At 34.1% G+C, this 19,535-nt stretch overlaps 1 protein-coding gene and 1 long non-coding RNA gene across 5 annotated transcripts; one reads left to right on the top strand and one right to left on the bottom strand.

Moving 5' to 3' along the window:
- Window positions 1-2,763: 2,763 nt before the first annotated feature.
- LOC120073829 (putative recombination initiation defects 3) lies at window positions 2,764-12,790 on the bottom strand. 3 transcript variants are annotated; one of them, XM_039026699.1, is made up of 12 exons: window positions 12,577-12,790; window positions 11,826-11,976; window positions 10,348-10,501; window positions 10,038-10,172; window positions 9,682-9,734; window positions 9,376-9,570; window positions 9,103-9,168; window positions 8,962-9,011; window positions 8,346-8,499; window positions 8,083-8,179; window positions 7,056-7,170; window positions 2,764-4,294 (listed from the first exon to the last, which is right to left on the bottom strand). In XM_039026699.1, exons 1-11 carry the CDS (start codon window positions 12,639-12,641, stop codon window positions 7,058-7,060), a joined length of 1,233 nt encoding a protein of 410 aa, XP_038882627.1. In that variant the 5' UTR covers window positions 12,642-12,790; the 3' UTR covers window positions 2,764-4,294; window positions 7,056-7,057. The 3 variants fall into 3 exon arrangements, with proteins under 3 accessions (XP_038882627.1, XP_038882642.1, XP_038882635.1); XM_039026714.1 differs by having other exon boundaries at window positions 8,083-8,176; XM_039026707.1 differs by lacking the exon at window positions 2,764-4,294 and adding an exon at window positions 5,724-5,828.
- On the top strand, window positions 5,807-8,284 carry LOC120073844. 2 transcript variants are annotated; one of them, XR_005480826.1, is made up of 3 exons: window positions 5,807-5,946; window positions 6,218-6,453; window positions 8,076-8,284. It is a non-coding gene; the product is annotated as an uncharacterized LOC120073844 (long non-coding RNA). The 2 variants fall into 2 exon arrangements; XR_005480824.1 differs by lacking the exon at window positions 8,076-8,284 and having other exon boundaries at window positions 6,218-6,590.
- Window positions 12,791-19,535: the final 6,745 nt, after the last annotated feature.

Genomic DNA, 19,535 nt, shown 5'->3' with positions numbered 1-19,535 from the left:
TCAAGTTGTTATTTTCAAAAGAACATATTTATTCATGAAACAATGCAACTTTAAGCGAAATAACATATACCATTTATTCCAACAGAAATAAAATAAAATAAAAGTCCTAATTACCGAATATTCTACTAACCTGACCATTTGTGCCTAAAATAAAAATTTATGGAGAATCTTATTCCTCACACGGTTCCAAAGTGGAGTTGGATTCGTGGTCTAATCCATTTAGATTAAGAAAACATTTATGGTGGTAGTTAAGATTTTTATAGAAGAAAAAGGAGGACAAAGAGATAACTATGTTGCCAAGCTGGCCTTGGTTACCTTCCTTGGTCCTTGATTAAACCCACATAGATGTATAAAGACAAAAATTTTCATGTCATGAAAAGCATAAATCAAAATGTTATAAAATACAATAAAGTGGCCAATATATGAACATAACTAAGGGAAGGGTTTGGACAAATGTGAGGATGAAAACTGAAAATGTCATAAAGTAGAACACGTCAACAAGGAGATTAGTGTGAGAAAAGTTTTGGGCTATTTATCAATCTATATCTAGAAATATCTAATTTCTCTACGGGATGGGAATTCCTCGATTAAACAAGGAGGGAGTGGAGAAAAAAATTCTCTCTGAACTAAACGGAGATAGGAACGGAGAATGCATTTCTTGTCCCTGTTCTTCCGATTAGTTTCTACATATTTATTTAGTATAGTTATATAATATTATGTTGTTATTATTTTTATATAAATATTACACTTAAATTTCAAATTTGATTATTTATTGGGAAAGATAATGAATATATTTAAATTTGGATTATATATGTGAATAATTGATTTATATTTATTTCTTTTTACTAAAAAATTAATTAGTTTTTTTAGTAATTTATATTTAAATTTAAATTTTCATGTAAAACTGATCATAATAAACAATTTAATGATAAAGTTAATTATTTAATTAAATTTTGCTCACATTAGTGATTTAAATTAATTGGTAAAATAGTAATGGAGAAAAATTCCCCGGGAATCCGATCCCCGCGAATTCTCCATGGAGAATCTCCACCCCGATCCCCGTGTAGAATTTTACGAAGATGGGGAATGAAATGGGGAGCGGGGACGGAAATGGGGAATGACATCTCCGACCCCTCCCTATTCGATGGATATCTCTTTGACTATACCCCATCTGGGATTTTTCTTCTTGAAATATATTTTAAGATAAACTTTTTAAAATTCCAAAACATAGGTCACCCATCGAAATTAACATAGGTACTTTAGAATTATCATAAAGAAAAAAAAAATCAATCATTTTCTAATTGATCTAAAATGAGATCTTATAAATACCTACGCAATTTAAGACCCTCTTCATCTTTATTTATAATTTTGCAAATAGTGAAGACTTACTACAACTGTTTTTTAGTTGCCCCTTCTCTAGCAAGTACTGCTGGAAGCTATTCTCCTACTTCAGAGTTTTATGGGTTTTCGGGCCTTCGTTCCGTGACAATATTTCTCAAATATTGATTGGTCATTCACTATCCTCGAAAGCTCAATTATTAAAGTCTAACGTTGTCACAAGCTTACCAGAGGTTGGATTTGAACGTAATCAAAGAATTTTTTACGACCAACTCATTGATTGGTCGGATCAATTTGATTCAGTTCGACTCTTTACTTCTTCTTGGTGTTCACGATCTAAATTCTTTGTTGGCTATTCTATCCAAGACATATGCCTAAATTGGAGTACTTTTGCTTCTTAAGTTTAACCATGTACTTTGATATTATGACGTAATCACTCCTAAATAATAATCTTTGGCTATATTTTATATTGAGAAATGATGAAGACGCTAAAGTTGTATCAACCTAGTTGAGATAACCAGATGCGCTCACTGATCCTTAGGTTACTAGCTATTGATTACTATTGTTATTTCATTCCGAACTCTATGACTTTTGTGTCTCGTTGTATCTTGAGCAATATCTTTTCATTACATCAATGAAAGTTTTGCTTCTGTTTCAAAAAATTAACATCTATGGTTAACTTCTTTTTTAAAGAAAAAAAAATTACTTTTAAATTTTTTTATTGGATTTTAAATTATGAAAAAAAAAAGTTCTTAAAATACACATCTTTTTATGCTTGAATAAGAGGAAGTGTTAATTGTTGAATAAGATTAGACACAGTGGTAGTTCATATTTATTTATCATAGAATCTACTATCAAGCTATTGATAAAGCCTAAGTAACATTGTATACCCTCATACAATAATTTATCCCTAAGATAGCATAAAATTAAATGCTAGTGGATCTGAAAGGAAACTAAATTTCCTTCCTCGACCCCTCTAAATAATAAAATTTAATTTCCTAATTTCACGACAAAACAACTATTTTTACTACACCTAAAACAACTAGTTTTTTAACACCTAAAATGTGTAAATATTATCAATAAATTGATAAACGTACTTTTATAATGACTTCGATATTTATATTTTTAATATTGTGTTCACTAAATTCTTAAATTATCAAAAAGTTCATTTACGTCATTAAATTTAATATATTTTTACCTACCCTAATGTCATTAATAGCATTACCGAGTAGACTAAATATTTTTTTAAACAAAATTGCCACTGCACTTTTTTTATTATTTTTTTTATTATTATTATTTGACAATATATATAGAGTTGGAGGATCAGATATTTGACTCAATATCGTTAATGTACAAGCTTTATAAATGGTGTACCATTAATAATAGCATAACAAAAGAGTTATTTTAAGTACAATTTAGTGGTATTAACTCAGGCATAGCTTAGTTGATAAAACAAGAAAAACACTCAAGTATATTTCGGGTATGAGATACGTGCATCTCACCAAATTATCCAATCATAACTTGTCATGTGATAAGTTTTGCATTTTATCTTTTTTGAAAAATTTTAATAATTTTTTTTTTATGTGAGTGATGAGAAGGTATGCATAAAGTTATGTGATGTTCAAAATGTACCTAAATATTACCCTTGTTTTATTATCTTAAAAAACAATTGTTCTATTCCCACCTCGAATTAGTGAACTAAAATATATATAAAGTTTGGCGTCAGGACATTGATGACCTCCCTTACTAGTTTATTCACATTTCCATCAATTCTATATTCTAACAACCAACCCAAAATAAAAACATAATATAAGGTTTAAGGACACTACATAAATATTATTATTTTTAGTTCAGTAACTGATTTATTTATTTTTTTCAAATTAATAACTAATCGACATAGTAATATTAAGAGCACGAGAATGAATTAGAACCTATTAATATCAATTTTGTCGGCTCAAAATCAATTTTTTTAAACCTATAGTTTATTTCAATAGCAGAAAGCTATGGTGTGTATGGAAGGTTTGGATTTTAGTAGAGTTTCGAGACCCGCTCCACTCGAGAAGAAAATTATATTTTTCAATAGAAAATTGGAGTGTCTTCATCTTTTCTTCTTTTTACTTTTTCTTTCAAATGTTAAACAACGCTCATGCCGCTCCCATTTTATATCACATGGCTCAAAATCAGATCATGTTCATAGTGTATATATTCAATACTTCTATATTTTTCTCAACCATATGCCATTTTAGAATCAAAACTTCAAAGAATACCAAACTAAAGATTTGAATATGGACAAAAGATCGGAAGTTTATGAGTTGTAAAATAACCCGTGATTCCCAAATCATAGACCTTATGGTCCAGAAAACAGGGCATTGATAAAACAGAACAACCATGTGGGACTTAGTTGGACTGGCAGACAACAATATCTGCTTTGTGGGCTTTGTCAAATTCAGTGAAACGTGGACTTTCCAAAGGGGAAAAAGAAAAGGAAAGTTGGTAATGGGCTTCATCATTCAAACCCCACTATCCCCAAACCCACAACCAAAAGGGAACACATTGCTAAGAGGAACTAATATATCTACAGCTTTGCTTCGTTTCAAAGAAAAAGCTAAAAATAGGAATGGCTTAAACTTATTTTAATGTCCTACAAAAGAGCCTTCCCCAACACAAAAGGGTATTTTTATGTCAAGAGCAAGTTAGAGTTATGCTCATCTTTTGAGTGAAAGTGGTGTGTTAGTGGTCCAGATTCCAAAGTGGGAGGAGGAAAGGGGAAAAGAAGAAAAGATTTGAAGGGATTTGAGCAGTGGAAAAGAAAAAAGGAGGATGTACGAAAAAGCAAGAAGGCTCAGATAAGCATAATGGACAGCATGCAAAAGTGGGCATTCAAAAGCAAGATAAGGATCCAATTACCTAGAAGAAAGAGGTCTTTACATCCTGATCGTGCTGACCCATCTTGCACCTGCAAAAGAAAATACAGTTGTTCAGTGATCTCGCATTTTACTTTCTTAGATTTGATAAAATAATCTGTTGTAATCCTAAATCTAAGTTTTTCATAGGACAAGTCAGATATGAAAATTTGAATCTACTATCTCGAACCGAATACATGTCAATTATTACTTTACTATGCTTTGGCTACTTAAGAGAAGTTATGAACTTATGACTTATGCTACATGTGTCCATAAATAAATGTTACAGAATTTGGCATGAGGTAAAGATCATATAGCCACATATAGCACGAGATCAAATCTCTTTCAACCACAAATTGGTGAAATAAAGGAATATTTCTTCCCCAACGATTCTATAACAAGAACACTTCAATCATTTCTCACCATGGCGATGTCTAATTTCGAGATATTGTCTCGAATCAAAGATCAATATGATATGATCTGGCATACAGAGTAAAGGTTTGTTTGAGCCTTCATTCATGACGGGGTCTTTTTGCATTGAAAAATTAAGATTTAAGAATAATAGTATCTTTTTCCTGCAAGTTATCTTGGTAGTGGTTTTCGAATGTAACAAATTGTAAAATAGTTATTATTCAACTACGACAAGACAAGAAGACCGACTCCTGTTAAAGCTGATACTTTTTGTTTCATTAAAATCAATTATAGGTTTATAAATCTATACTGAAATACGATATCTGAACTTGAAATTTTGAGTTGGTATTTTCTTCATTACACTAACACACATCAGAAAAAAAACTGAGGTGAGAACCCATGAGGCAATAATTTAGACCCATTGAATAACCATTTGATTTATAATGGTTTTTAGTTTTTAAAAATTATATTTTTTTAGTTTGGCAATTATGGAGATGAGGGATCGAACCTTTGACCTTTCGGGAAGAAGATCATGTCAATTACCATTGAACTAAACTCACTTTGACAATTATATTTCCCTAAGTTTCTATTTAAATGCATACGGACAAGTAAAAATATCAATTAAAAAAATATTTTGAATTGAAAGCTATTTATTCTTCTATTACTATAAAACTTCTTTAATATTGTTTTCATCTTTTCTAACTAAAGACTTGAATTCTTCCAATTCTATAAATCAAAAACTACTTTTTTTAGCTCTCGCCATTTGGCTAAAAATAGACGAGAAAATAAAGAAATTCAAACGTGGAAATATTGTTTATAAATGTAACTTAAAAAAATAAATAAATAAACCACATAGTTATCAAATCGAGCTTAAACTTTAGAATTTAGTTTAACTTCGAGTGCTGTAAGGATAGGATACTAGCTCTATTTTTTCTCACGTTTTAAACCTAAAACTAAAAGGCCTATTCATTCACCAGCAGTCTTCTTCTTCAGGCAACAGTTATCTTAATATAATCTAATTTCTTTCAACCAGACAAAAAGTGCACAGAATTTTGAGTAGGCTGAAATGCACTTCTCAGATGTCAATCTCTTTCAAAAGGTTGTAAGGGCAGAGTACGGCTTGGATAGATGCAATTTAAAGTACCAGAGAATATTTCCACACCATGAGATAAAAGACTACAAGACAAATTTTCAAGTTGTGCATCAAAAAGTAATCTTTCATGCTACAAATATATTATCTATCGATATCAAAATAAATGAATGTGGTGTAACGATTCCAGGAAATCCTATCCATGTAAGTCTCCTTTTTAGTATCTTGAATTTATTCTTCCAATGCCCTCTATTCTTTATATGGAGGCATTCTAAGTTTAGATTTTTTTTAAAAAAATAAATTTTTTATATCCTTTTTGGACTTTGATTTTGGAAGAATAAAACAAAAAAATATATATAATATAGTTCTCTTTCTCCATCGTTTTTTTTTTCCAGAATATGGGTTATTTGCCTTTCTCAACGTTGTATTTTCACTCTTATACTATGGTTTTGGTTTTTGAATTTAATATATGCAGGATTTCGAAATGAGGTTAGTCCGTTGTTTCGATGGAACACTATTTAGCCTTTTCTCTTCCAAAAGAATGTAGGATCTTTTGGAAATGAGCAATTTCAAGTCTCTTCAATATTTGGACGAAACGAGGAAGCACATTTCTAGACAATATCATGATTGGAAGATTTTTCAGATCTTTTTGGATCAAAGAGTGTGAACTTCTTAGATTTTGGGATTACTCTTTTGCTTGTATACTTGATGGTAATAAATATTCATTCCTGTAGTTTTTAAATTTTAGCTTAAGAATTTCTTCTCCTCATCACATATAAATATTCTTTCGTTTTCATGTTATCTTATTTTATGTGAAAAATGATACTAATGAATAAAGTTTATTAAAATACTTGTACAAATTTTAGAACGTTTCATTCATCATAATTTCATACTTTATTTGACATAGCAATTATAGTTGATTTAAAATGTTTTTATTTCGGGCTTTATTATTTGTAGTGTATAAATGACAACCTTGATTGTCAAATATTTCTAAAGGACATTTAATTCTCATCCCTGATTAACCTACAAATTGCTGGTTCTCCTTTTTCCCTTCGCCTATTTCCTCTCTTTCTCGAGTTTTATTTTCTGTTCTGCGTCGCTAGAACAAAAGATTATCAGAACTCTTTAAATAAGTGATTTCTTGAAACGTAGTGGACACATGAATATGCATTACAATGTTGGATTACTTAAGTGTCTATTGCCTAGAAGTTAACTCACTAAACATTCCCTACACAATGCCCATGAATTAATAATTTTCAGAACATAAAATGAGTCACCACAAAATCATTGGTATGTAAGGAGCAGAAATGTACCTTCAATTAATAATTATAGGATTGCAGTATTTTCTTTTCTGCCTTCTTGCTTTCCTTAAAATTCTTGCACTTTCTTCCTTGGCGTCTTCTATGGAATAGTAACGTACATCTTCTCCTAGTATTTGTCATGTTAATATCATCAAACAAAAAACTAATATTCAGTTCACAATCTAGCCTAGAGAAATAATAACGCTGACTGATCTGCAAGCCAAATAAAGCACATTGAATTGTATCAATGAACGGAACTATTGAAAATAACATTTCATTAGAAAGGGTTCCCTTTTTCTCTCCCCGTATTACTATTGTAGGAAGGGAATACATCTTTTCATGTTCTTTTAGGTTGGCTCGTTGCTTTTGCTCGCTAAAATAAGTTTTTTCGACACCACTACACCATTTCTTATGATGCATGAATGCTCCTCCAAAGCTGTCCAATATCTAGGGGAGACATAATCGCCTTGAACTCAAGAAATGGTCAAACTTCAACCTTTTTTAGCAGACACATACCTACAAAATCTCAGACACATCTAAACCACATCTGACTGCCTCGATATATGGCCAATCTTATCCCTTTTTTAGCAGCCGGGTGCTGCTGGGCACTTTGGGTCAGTTTTATTGAATCTAAAAATGAAGTTTTTTTTCTGTTAGACTAATCTATGATAGACTCAAATCTCATATCACCTATTCTACTCAAATCAGAATCTTGTCCTTCGAAGGACAAGCTTCTGGGCACTTGAAGAGAATAGTTATAGATATAAATATTAAATACTGTTTCCTTGTATTAAAATATATATATATATATATATATGAATATAAAATACCAAATAACGATATTTTATGTATCTCAGCTCGGCCATGTCTTAATTTTCTTTCTAATAGTTACATGTCATTATTTCTTTGTTCCATCCTGTCCATTTCCCATATGAGTTACATGCTACTCTATTTGCATATGAAGAACATATGATTAGCAATATTTAAATTTAAACTACTTATAGTATCTAGAAGTGTCTTCTTTATTTTCAGGAATCACCTGTTTTCTTCTCTTCAATTAAGCAGGAGAAACTTCTTTCGATCTCCTCATCAGAATCAACAATAACTCTATATTCTCTTTCCAGCACCAGGCGCTGCTAATATTTAAGATGAAATCTTTATTCATTCCGTAGAATAATGTGTAAATTTTGGATTCAATAATCAAGGAATGGCTTAATATTGCCTTTCAAAAATGCAATTACTCAATTTCCACAATAAATGGTAATGTGATGGCAGGAAAAATAATGATATTCAAATCAGTACCTGTTCAGAAAATGGAATTACTTTCTTCGGATCATCCTTTTTCGCCACACTACCAGTGCAAAACGTCTTTCCCACTTTTACTGATTTCCACCGTCCTACTTCCTCCTTTTGTACTGTAGTTGCTCGAATGCAAACATTCGGAGATGCAGATTGACTGATATTAAGTGGAAAAAGTAAGTTCCCTTAAGATGCCAAGCAACAAAGAACCAATACGTATAATTCCATAGTTCATTAATAATCACCAGAACATTGTGGATGCTAAGAATATGATTTTTCATGCCACATTAAGATTACATTACTGACAAATGGAAATCTCTATCCTCCTCGCTTATATTCCGGATGCAATATGATAGTATTTAATGGAATATAACACCACAAGTCTCTTGAGAACTTCCAGACTGCTATATATCAGAGACATAAAATATACGTGAACGGAAGAAAACATTGAGCTTTTGTAGGTCACAGTTGAACTCGCAGATTGGAATACATCACTTCAATCTAAACCCATTCACCATTATCAGTAGTTCATTCATTTAAGATATGATATCTTTCTGCATATGAAATGCATGAAAATACTAGGAATCAAGCTAAATGTTATGAGAACTGAGATTCGTACATTTTACATCGATGTCGCTTTTGCTGTGGAACATCCAAACAAGCAGTACTCTGACATTTGCAATTAAAGCCTTCCATGAGACACAGTTCAGATGAAACAAATGCCTAAGACATTGGACTGATATTTAGCAAGAAACCGAACCTCGGGAGATTGAATAGAGTGAGGTGGAAATTTCTGCAAGGGGTTCTTCAAGGTACAGACCATCGCCTACAAGTTAACACGTACATGACTACAAAGTACCATTTACTTGAGAAATTAAAACAATATAAGAATACAAATCTAGGCAGGGTACTTCTACGATAGATATATATAGCTGGAATGGAGTTAGGAGGCAAATCCTTTCTAGCTTACATTTGTAGCAATTTTCTTTCCGATGCCATATTTATAGCAATATTTGATACAACATACACTTACCTTAATTTCTTGGGTGAATGTGCTGATGAAGTCATTTTTTAATTTCAGTTGAGATGCTTGTACTTGCTTTTCCAATGAAGAAAGAACATTGGAAATCTCATTAAGCCTTTCTTGGTATGCATCCTTCTTAAGTTGATTGGATATCAATTTGAAGCCTCCATCGAGGGTAGCTTTCATGTCATCGTGGTCTTTGTTCTGACATTGAACTTTGTACTCATTAGTTGAATGCACAATTTAGACATTACAATTAAAATTAAAGAAACTTAATGGTCAATAAAATATTGCATTGATCTAGTAAAATTTTACCATGGATTGCAGCGAGCTACTGTTAACAAGCATCTTTTGCCATATGCCTTCCACTGCAATTTGAAAAATAAATAAGCATTTTATTTGAATAAACTTTTGGCCTTGAAGCTTTAAACTTGAGGTCAGGATTATGTACTGATTTGGGCACTTTCCCTTTTTCACATTCATAACATAGCAATCTTAATCCTACTTTATGAAGGAACTGAAATTCGAATAAAGCAATAAGTAGATTCATCACCTTATTCCTACGTCAGTAACAAACATATCAGGTTTCAGTGCAGAAAGTGTTTTTCAAGCAGTAATACATAGTTTCTCTTCCATTTTTACTTTTCAGCTTGAGGGATTGCAAAGCTCACCATCCAGAGAAATTTGCTTCATTCCTTTGTTTAGTTGCAGGATATCACTGTGAAGAGAATCCAAGATCTTTCCAAACTTGTTTAATGAGTTTTCTATAGTTCCAAGGCGGCGGTCCAGTTCTTCACCTACTTGACCTGAAAAGGAAAGTAAAGCTATGAAATTAAGTCACAAAAAAAGATATCAAGGTTGTAAGAAATGGCAGTTGATCAACTTACCCTACTCAAACAGTTAAACCACGCTGTAACGGAATCAAACAAACTTAATGAAATAGTTTGAGTCCGTCATATGAGTCCAAGAGAGTGAACTTACACTTAGAGTCGGGAAGAGGAGTTGGTTTCCATCTTTGTGTTAAACTGGTTGAAGATTTAGAGAGTGCCAATTGGCAATCTTCTCTGGAGTAACTTAGAGGAGGAAAAAAGGAATTCTTCTTAATCGAGTTTTCTCGGTCTTGAGAGCTAAATCTCTGCCCAATAGAAAGGTACATAAAAGTTAATTCATAAGAGGAGATGAAAACAGAAAAAACACCAATGTAATCACAAAACTTCATTTCAAGTAAATATAACAGCATAGTCAGATCCTCATTGCATGAGAAATGAAGAGCATTCGACATGGTGCTGTCTTATAAGTGATAATAAGATATTTTATATACACACACACACATATAAGCATTTTGTAAAACTAAAGGTACATTTTGAGGTATTTGACTTCCAAATTCTAGATACGATATGGAAGTGATGAGTGTTTTAAGTATTCTTATATTATGTATCCGTTTGTAGAATGCTAGTTTGTATATCATTGCAAAATGAACGTAAGCTTAGGTGTCTGAGTAACCAAAAACCTGCTAGCACACTGATTTCATCATGTCAACCAACTTCTTGTTTCCGTTATGGCTGGTAAAAAATCAGGTAGAGTGGTTATGTGGTCAATCATTTTGCAAGGTGAGTAGGCTATGAGAAGTTATTATGCCTATAGTGTTCCAAGGAGGAGGTTTCTTTCTGCGGTGAACAGTTCTTTTTTCCATCACAGTTGAGAATTCCTCTTGGCTCTGCGATTACAAAAGGGTTTTAAAGGGACGGAGTAGATTTGAAATTATCTCCCTGGATTTGAACACAGTTCATGCATATGAAAATATTCTGCAGAATGAAGAATTGAAGGAATGCTATACTATGGGGAAATTTGTTTTTTTCAAAAAGAACGATTACCATGAAAGATGCATACATGTTCACATGTTTTTAAGTTGGATCAGTTACTATTTTGAAGAGAATAGATATGAGAATGACAATCAAGAAAGCACCATTCAGTACCAGCATGTATTACATATATATATATGGATAATTTATATATTCCAGTAACACAACCAAGAGTTTGTGCCTCAAAAAATAAATAAATAAATAAACAATGCAAGCTTAACAGTAATTAGTGATATTCTCTCCAGACAACTAAATACAAGGAATGAAAAACACTCGCTCTTTCTCATTCATTTTTCCTCAGAAGCAACAACTACATTGTTACACACAAATGAAAAGCTCAAATTAAATTTAAGGACTAAAGAGATATTTTCCTTTTCTTTTCCTTTTTTTGTAGATTAGTAAGTCAAAAAATAGAAAATAAAATAAAATTCATAAGTAGTTTCTAAACGATGACAATAACTATCTCCAAGTTTTGTCTTCAATGCTAATACGCATGGAATGACAAAGAGCCATAGCATTTTAGTGTCATTTCCTTCATTTCTTAATGGACAAACAACGTCCTAAAATCTGAAAGTCCAGAGAAGAACCGAGATTGACCTGTTCATTTGTGACGACTTCGTCAAAAGAGTTCTGAGAAAGTTGAGAATACATGCCGTGCTGAGATGACAAACCCTGAGAAAAGGATTGTTGCGAAGGTTGTGATCGCAACTGTGGTGCTTGCTGCCCAGTGGTTAACGCATTTGACCTCCTACAGATTAGCAAGACCATTCATGTTTTCATTTTAGAATACATTAACAGAAATTTTCAAAATTTTCTTGAATAATTTTGCGATGAACAGAATTGAAAATGATGACGTAAAACTCAAGAGATTGGATCAAGTTTACAGCGCACGCAACTTGCAATTTCATGATAAGATTATAGTCAGAAAACTTCAAGTTCTTACTCATCTGGTCTTTTTATCCAAACTTAAAGTAACTGAATATTGTATCGATAAGAATGAAGTCAATCCAATCATAGAACGAATCAAACTAAGTTGTGTGCAAATAAAAATCTCGAAGTCTCTGCAGTAAAAAATAAATAAATAAATATCGAACTCTTAAAAGCTCGGAGACTACAAATTCCTTCTGAAACATCAAGAACGCAACTAGGATGAAAAGGAAATCCATATCTTTCAAAACTCATAACACGATAAACAACTAGAAGCGCATGATTTTTTTTTTAAAAAAAAATGTCAAGCTACAGAATATGAACAACATAGCAACCTAAACTTCTTTGCGCATTATTATTCATGAATTCTTGCAATTCGAACAAAATATAACGCTGAAGAGAACCAAGAATAGATGCATGCCTGGAATGAGGAGGAAGAACGGAGATAGAACTGAGATCGCAGGCCTTGTTAATCTTCAGCCGCATTTGATTGAAACACTCTCCGCGGGAAGACTGAGAAGCCAAAAACTCTTCCAACTGTTCGATTGGAACTGCCGGGTAATTGAGCTATAGAAAAACGATTGGGAATCGCAGCCAACAATCGCTTTGGTTGCAGTAAAGAAATGAGAAGGATTTCCAGCGTGAAGGTTGTTAAAGCTCCAAATGACAAATATGACAATAAGAACAATGGCGGGAAACGCCTCATGTGATTCAGATCTTGGGCCGAATTAACGGCCCATTTCCATTTATATCGAGCCTAGTGGCCTGATGTATGGAAGCTGCTATTCTGATTGGTTTATTTCTTTTCTCCTTTTTTATTGGTTTATTTCTGTTAAAATCCTAAAAATCTTCTGAAAATTGTACGGATTACCTCTTTTGAGGAGTACAACTAAAATTTAGCTCAAGATTCAAATTTGCTCGAAAATTTTCTTTATACTTACATAAGTCGCCTGTGAAAGTATTGTCTTGGGCATGCTCGTCCAAAGTAATGTTAGTCAATGGCCTCATGTCCAAACTGTCCTCAATCATCTTATCTTTGAGTTTTGTAATTAGTTTAGCAAGTTGTTTTTTATTTCATGTTGTTTTCCATGCAAATGACTGCTCACCACCTTTGATATGCAAGTTAGGAATATTAGAAATAAAATACACTATAGAGAAAACTCACTATTCAACTCCCCGACCAATGTATTGATGTACCCTTTGCAATCAAAGCTTTCTTGTAACTGTCTGTCTTCAATGCATTCCTTTAATGATGTTTTCAATGTTTTTTCTCTTTTACGTTTTATAAAACCATTTGCTCTCAAAACGTGAATAGAGGCTACATCATATACTGACATTGCTCGCGACTTTCAATTTTTATACGATCGACTTGTTCGCTGGATTAGAACAAATGTTGCATAGTCGCCCGTCCCGTATTCGAAGTCTGCGATTGTGACAAGTGGTATCAGAGCTTAGTTAGTTCCTTGGCTGGTAAAATCCACAAGCAGGTCTGCAACAAAACAATTGTCGAAGTCGCAATCTGAGCAACTTACTGAGATTGAAAAGAAATTTATGTATTTGAGGGAATTTCCTTGACAAAGTGAGATACATCCAATCCCACCTTGATGGGTTAGAGGAAACGGTCGAAGGAATTGAGGCACTGAATGCCTGAGTAGATGAGCTACCAATAAAAGAATTGACGTTAAGAGTTGATTCGTTGGAACACAAAACTACACGGCCTAGTAGTTTTGAACGTGGGGATAGCTCCATGAGCTCTGTCGTACACATGGAAAAGTGTGTCTAAGAGCTTGATAGTTCACAAAAGAACATATTGAAATTGTTCAATCACCTGACTGACGAATTTAGAGCAACAATAGATGTCATCAAAGCTGAGATGGCATAAATGAAAATGCAAGTGAATTTGACAATGCGGGTGGTGGGGAACTAGACCCCGAACCAGACATGCATTGTATCGAGCAAGTTCAAGATCCCGAAACCCAAAGCTTTCAATGGGAACCTTGATGCTAAAGAACTTGAGAATTTCATCTTTGACATAGAGCAGTATTTCAAAGTAAGTGGGATCGTCACCGAAGAAACAAATGTGACATTGGCCTCTATGCATCTTGCTAATGATGCAAAGTTGTAATGGAGGTCCAAAGTGAATGATATTCAGAATGGTCTGTGCACCATCAAAAAATGGGAAGATCTCAAGAAAGAACTAAAGGCTCGGTTATTCCCCGAGAATGTCGAGTTTATTGTAAGTAGGAAACTACGAGAACTTAAACAAACAGGGACAATTAGGGACTAGATGAAACAATTCTCGCCTATCATGTCCCAGAAGGATAAAATGTTCTGCTTTATCGAAGGACTAAAGCCATGGGTGAGAACTAAATTATATGAACAGAAAGTTCAGGATCTTGCTTCCGCCCTGGACACAACGGAAAGATTACTTGACTACAGTAGTGAACAAGCTCCCTAGAAGCAAAATGTACAAGCGTCGAATCAAGGGAATAAAGCTCTCAAGCCTAATCCCTCGAAGAACTTTGTGAATGACAATAAACCGTAAACCACGAGTGCAGGCCCCTCCCAGGGATCCTATCAAGAAAACCCAAATCAACAAAAGCCTCTCTCTTGCTTTTTATGCAATAGCCCTCATCGAGTAGCTGAGTGCCCGCATCGAGCTTCCTTGACAGCCTTACAAGCTTTAGTACAATATAGTAGTGAAATGGAGGAAGAAGCTAAAGCTAAAAAGGAAGAAGAGGATGGAGAAACTCCTCGAGTGGGAGCATTGAAATTCTTGTCAGCAATCCAAAAGAAAGCCTTTTGTCATAAGGATGCTTCAAAAAAAGGACTTATGTTCATTGACGCAGTCATCAACTCCAAACCTACAAAAGGCACCATGGTGAACTTGAAGGCAACTAATAACTTCATTTCAGATCGGAGGCTCAATGCCTGGATTTGAAGGTTGAAAAAGGCACGGGCAAAATGTAAGTTGTTAACTCTGAAGCTCTCCCCGATGTGGGAATATCAAAAAAGGTATCTCTGAAAATGGGCAAACGGAATGGAAATGTTAATTTTTTTTTGTTGTGCACATGGATGACTTTGACATTATGCTCGGAATGGAGTTCCTCTTTGAGCATAAAGTCATCTGCATGCCCTTGGAAAAGTGTCTAATCATTACAAGCAGCAACCCCACAGTAGTCTCAGCTAACATCACGCAACTTAGGGGAGTGAGAATAATCTCCACCCTACAGCTGAATAAAGGGCTCAGTAGAGAAGAGCCCACATTTATGGTTATCCCAATTGTTGATGATCCTACTGGGAAAGAGTTTGTTCCTGTTGAAATCCAGGAAGTTCTGAATGAATATGTCGATGTCATGTCACGAAGCTTGCTAAAGACTTTACCACCCTGATGGGAGATCGATCATGAAATTGAACTAGTGCTGAGAGCCAAACCGCCAAAAAAAATGCTTAGAAACTCGCTGAACTCAGGAAACAACTAGGTGGGTTATTGAACGTTGGCTTCATCAACCCAGCAAAAGCGCTTTATGGGGCCCAAGTTCTATTTCATAAGAAGAAAGATGGGACGTTGCAGTTGTGTATTAGTTACAGGGCTTTGAACAAAGTCACAATTCGCAACAAGTACCCCTACCGATCATATCTGCTTTGTGTTATCAGTTGAATGGAGCTCATGTTGGGATTGATGTCCTAAATCTAGTGTATCTCGTGGTTTGTAGTTTTATTAACACAAATTATTCATCTAATAAATCAAAAGTAATTTATTTGACATTTAAACAACATTAATTCAATATAATAAACTAAGATCCAATGATATACGATGTCACTTGAACAGTATGTGGTTGACATACAGGTGATTCACATTCAAGTAATAACCTAAAAGGTCTGCAGTAAATGGATGAAGGTTGGGTGCCTTATCCTGGTAATACTACGGATACAACTCACTTTGTAATTGTTACATATGATGTAAATGTTACAAACAATATGAACTATATTGTTCAGAAGACATGTGAGTGGGAGTAGCCTGTATGGAGGAGTTTATACATAGACCAAACTCCGGAAATAATTAGTTTCTCTTTATAACATCGTTACTTGAAGAAACTAATATTTCACTAGGATGACCATAGGAAACTTGACCTTAATCATGAGTGGGTCGTGAACTCTTGTTTATGACAGCAGTCTTTTGATCTGTATGGGTGAGAGTGGTCATAATAACTGACTCAATAAACCTACCATTTTAGGGATTTTTCAGATAAGGGAGCTAGGAACACGGCTACACAAGATAGAATTCACTCCTTTCCATTCCTCGAAAAAGTAGATAAATTGCTCCCTTAATAGCTAGTTCCGGGTTTTGAACAAAGAAGCCTCAACCTCTCACTGGCCCGAGAGGTGTTAGTTTATAATTGGGTTATAAATTGTTTTTTTCATTAGAGGAATCGGTGATACTTAAAGAGTTAGATGTAGTTGTAGGGGTAAAACGGTATTTTGGCCCAGTTGTAGTTATGAGGTGTGAAGGGTCATCGCTCTATTGATTGGTTATATCCATAGACACATAAATATATCTACAGTGAAATGAGTGTAGCTATCGGTCTTTAATAGAGTGATCGGTAGTTAATGAATATTGATTAATTGGATTAAAGGAGGTTATCAATTAATCTCATATCATTGAAGCTTCTAATCTGTAAGTTCATAAGATCCCTTTGTTAGTTCACTAAAGGATGATAATAAGGAATTATTTAACTGTTCAGATCAAATGAGAGAATTTTATATTAATGAGAATAATATATAATGGTTAATTATAAATATGATCTATAATCCAAATTATGTAAGAGAGATATATTTGAATAAGATTCAAATATTAGATTCATATGAATCGGATTCATAAAGAGATGAAAACATATAAATATGTATATTTTGAAGGATATCGAATACGAGGATTTCCATGAGCGGCGGAAAAATCATTCCAAATTACAATCATATATGAATTTACAATTACAATCATCAACTAAAACACACGGTTATGCATTAAATACAAAAATTACAGCATGTAATACATAAGATCAAGGACAAAAGCTGTACACTTTTGTAGACTCATCTCAAAGCTCCTTGATCACGAATGCTCGATCACCGCAACACAGCAACACACGAACGCTCGTCCAACACGACCGCTACACTGCACGAACACTGCACGCTCGAACTAAGCGGCCGCTATACTGCACGGTTATGTATTAAATACAGAAATTATAGCATGTAATACATAAGATCAAGGACAAAAGCTACACACTTTTGTAGACTCATCACAAAGCTCCTTGATCACGAACGCTCAATCACTGTAACACAGCAACACACAAACACTCGTCCAACACGATCGCTACACTGCACGAACACCGCGCGCTCGAACTCAACAAGTGCCTAGGTCACAAACACCTCGAATAACATGAGTGGCTTCCACAGAACCTCGACAGTGTTGAGTTGAGTATGACACCACCAAAAAGGCTACCTTGGTATTCTCGGTGTGAGAATCCAGAGGGTGGGCTCTGTGTAAACTTGGTTTGAGTCAGAAAGAAGAAGGAAACACGATTGTGTAAATGATTGAGCAAGTGGGAGATGGAATAACTTATCGTATAGGTCGATGTCCAATCGTTTAAGAAAAACTAAGCGATCGTCTAGCAAAAGCTATGTGATCATTTAGCTCATCGCTTAGCTGAGTGTCTGTCGCCTACTAACATTCCACGATCATTTAGCTAACTCTAAGTTGTCAAAAATATTTTTCCTTTTATCTCAAGGTTACCATGAAACCACTAATAACCTCCCACTCAATTGGTTAATAGAGAAAAAGAGATAATTATCCAATAATTAATATTATTATAAATATAAATGATAACTAACTTACTATAATATATTTATAACCTATAGTTTTAATATTTCATATCATGAAACATACAAACCATAGCTATTTTTCTATTTCATGACACTTAATGTAAATCTCATTTACATTAATCCTCCACTAGATGTATCTCATACATCATACCGATCATATCATATATAATCGAATTACCTCTTGTCAATTTGAACATTTCAAATCAACACCAAAAACTGATCCTCAACTGAATCCATTGAGCTACCAAGGAGACCTTATGGACATGTAGCTCAAAGCTTCAACGGTACGTGAATAACTGACTAAACTTTTTAGTCACGGGATCCACCATTCGTTAACTACCAGGCACTCCACTAAAGACCTACAGTTGAACTCTCCTTACCACAGATATATTATGTGTCCATCTTAACCAATCAATAGTGCGACAACCCTTCACAGATTGCTCGTAAGTATAGTTCGGCCAATAACCTTTATGCCTTGTAGTTACATCTAACTTCTTAAGTACCACTGAATCCTCTAATGAACATACTATGACTGAGTCTTCTCTTCCAAAGAGAAGTTGTGGTCACTATGTTCAAGCCTCGAAATCAGCCTTTAATGGAGCAATCTCTCTACTTATCCCTGCTTTGGGAAAGGAGTGAATTTCATCTTGTGTATTGAGTTTTTAGCTCCCAAATCAAACAAGTCCCCAGAAAGGTAGGCATGTTGAGTTGGCAATCTGGCCACTCTCACTCATACTAATCAAAGGACCGCCCTCAAAGGTAGGAGTTCCCAAAACACTCAAGATTGAGGTCGTGTCACCTATGGTCATGAAGTTTTTTAAATATATCCTTATAACTCAGGTTGGGCAAGAAGTTTTTTACACAAGCCTCCACCTTCTCTCTAACTTCTCTCTAAAAATTCTCTACCATTTTCCTCCTCAAAAGTTCTTGAAGACCACTCTTCCAAGTTCTATGGAATCTTAGAGAATAGCAAGGTAACTTTGTGTTGGGATTGATGCCCTAAATCTCGTAGGGTCCTATAATTTGCGAACACTTGTATGAACAATCACTTTGTGATTTATAATATATAATATTTTATCCACTTCAGTATATGAAATATGAGATATTTTAGTTGCATTAACCACAAATCAATAAACTAAGATCCATGGTTATCGTTGTAACTTAAGCATGTATGTGGAGACATACAAGTAAACCGTGCTTTAAGTGATAAACTAAATGGTCAATAGTATATGGATAAGGATAGATACCTTATCCTGGTGACACTATGAATGTGGCCTGCTTTGTAGCTGTTATAAATGTTGTAAAGTGCTACAAATGATTTGATCCTAATCATTCGTGTATTAGATATGCGAGCAGGGTTACTCTATAGAAAGGAGTTTGTATATGACCGGACCACTAAATGTTTAGTCTTGTTATATAATGTCATTCATAATTGACACTTTCATTTTACCAGGATAACCATAGGTAACATGACCTTAATCTTGAGTGAGTTGTGAACTCCTG

This window comes from Benincasa hispida, chromosome 1 (genome assembly GCF_009727055.1).
Source record: "Benincasa hispida cultivar B227 chromosome 1, ASM972705v1, whole genome shotgun sequence".
Lineage (NCBI taxonomy): Eukaryota > Viridiplantae > Streptophyta > Magnoliopsida > Cucurbitales > Cucurbitaceae > Benincasa > Benincasa hispida.
Note: the sequence above shows the minus strand (reverse complement) of the source record. Positions and strands in the feature narration are given on the sequence as shown.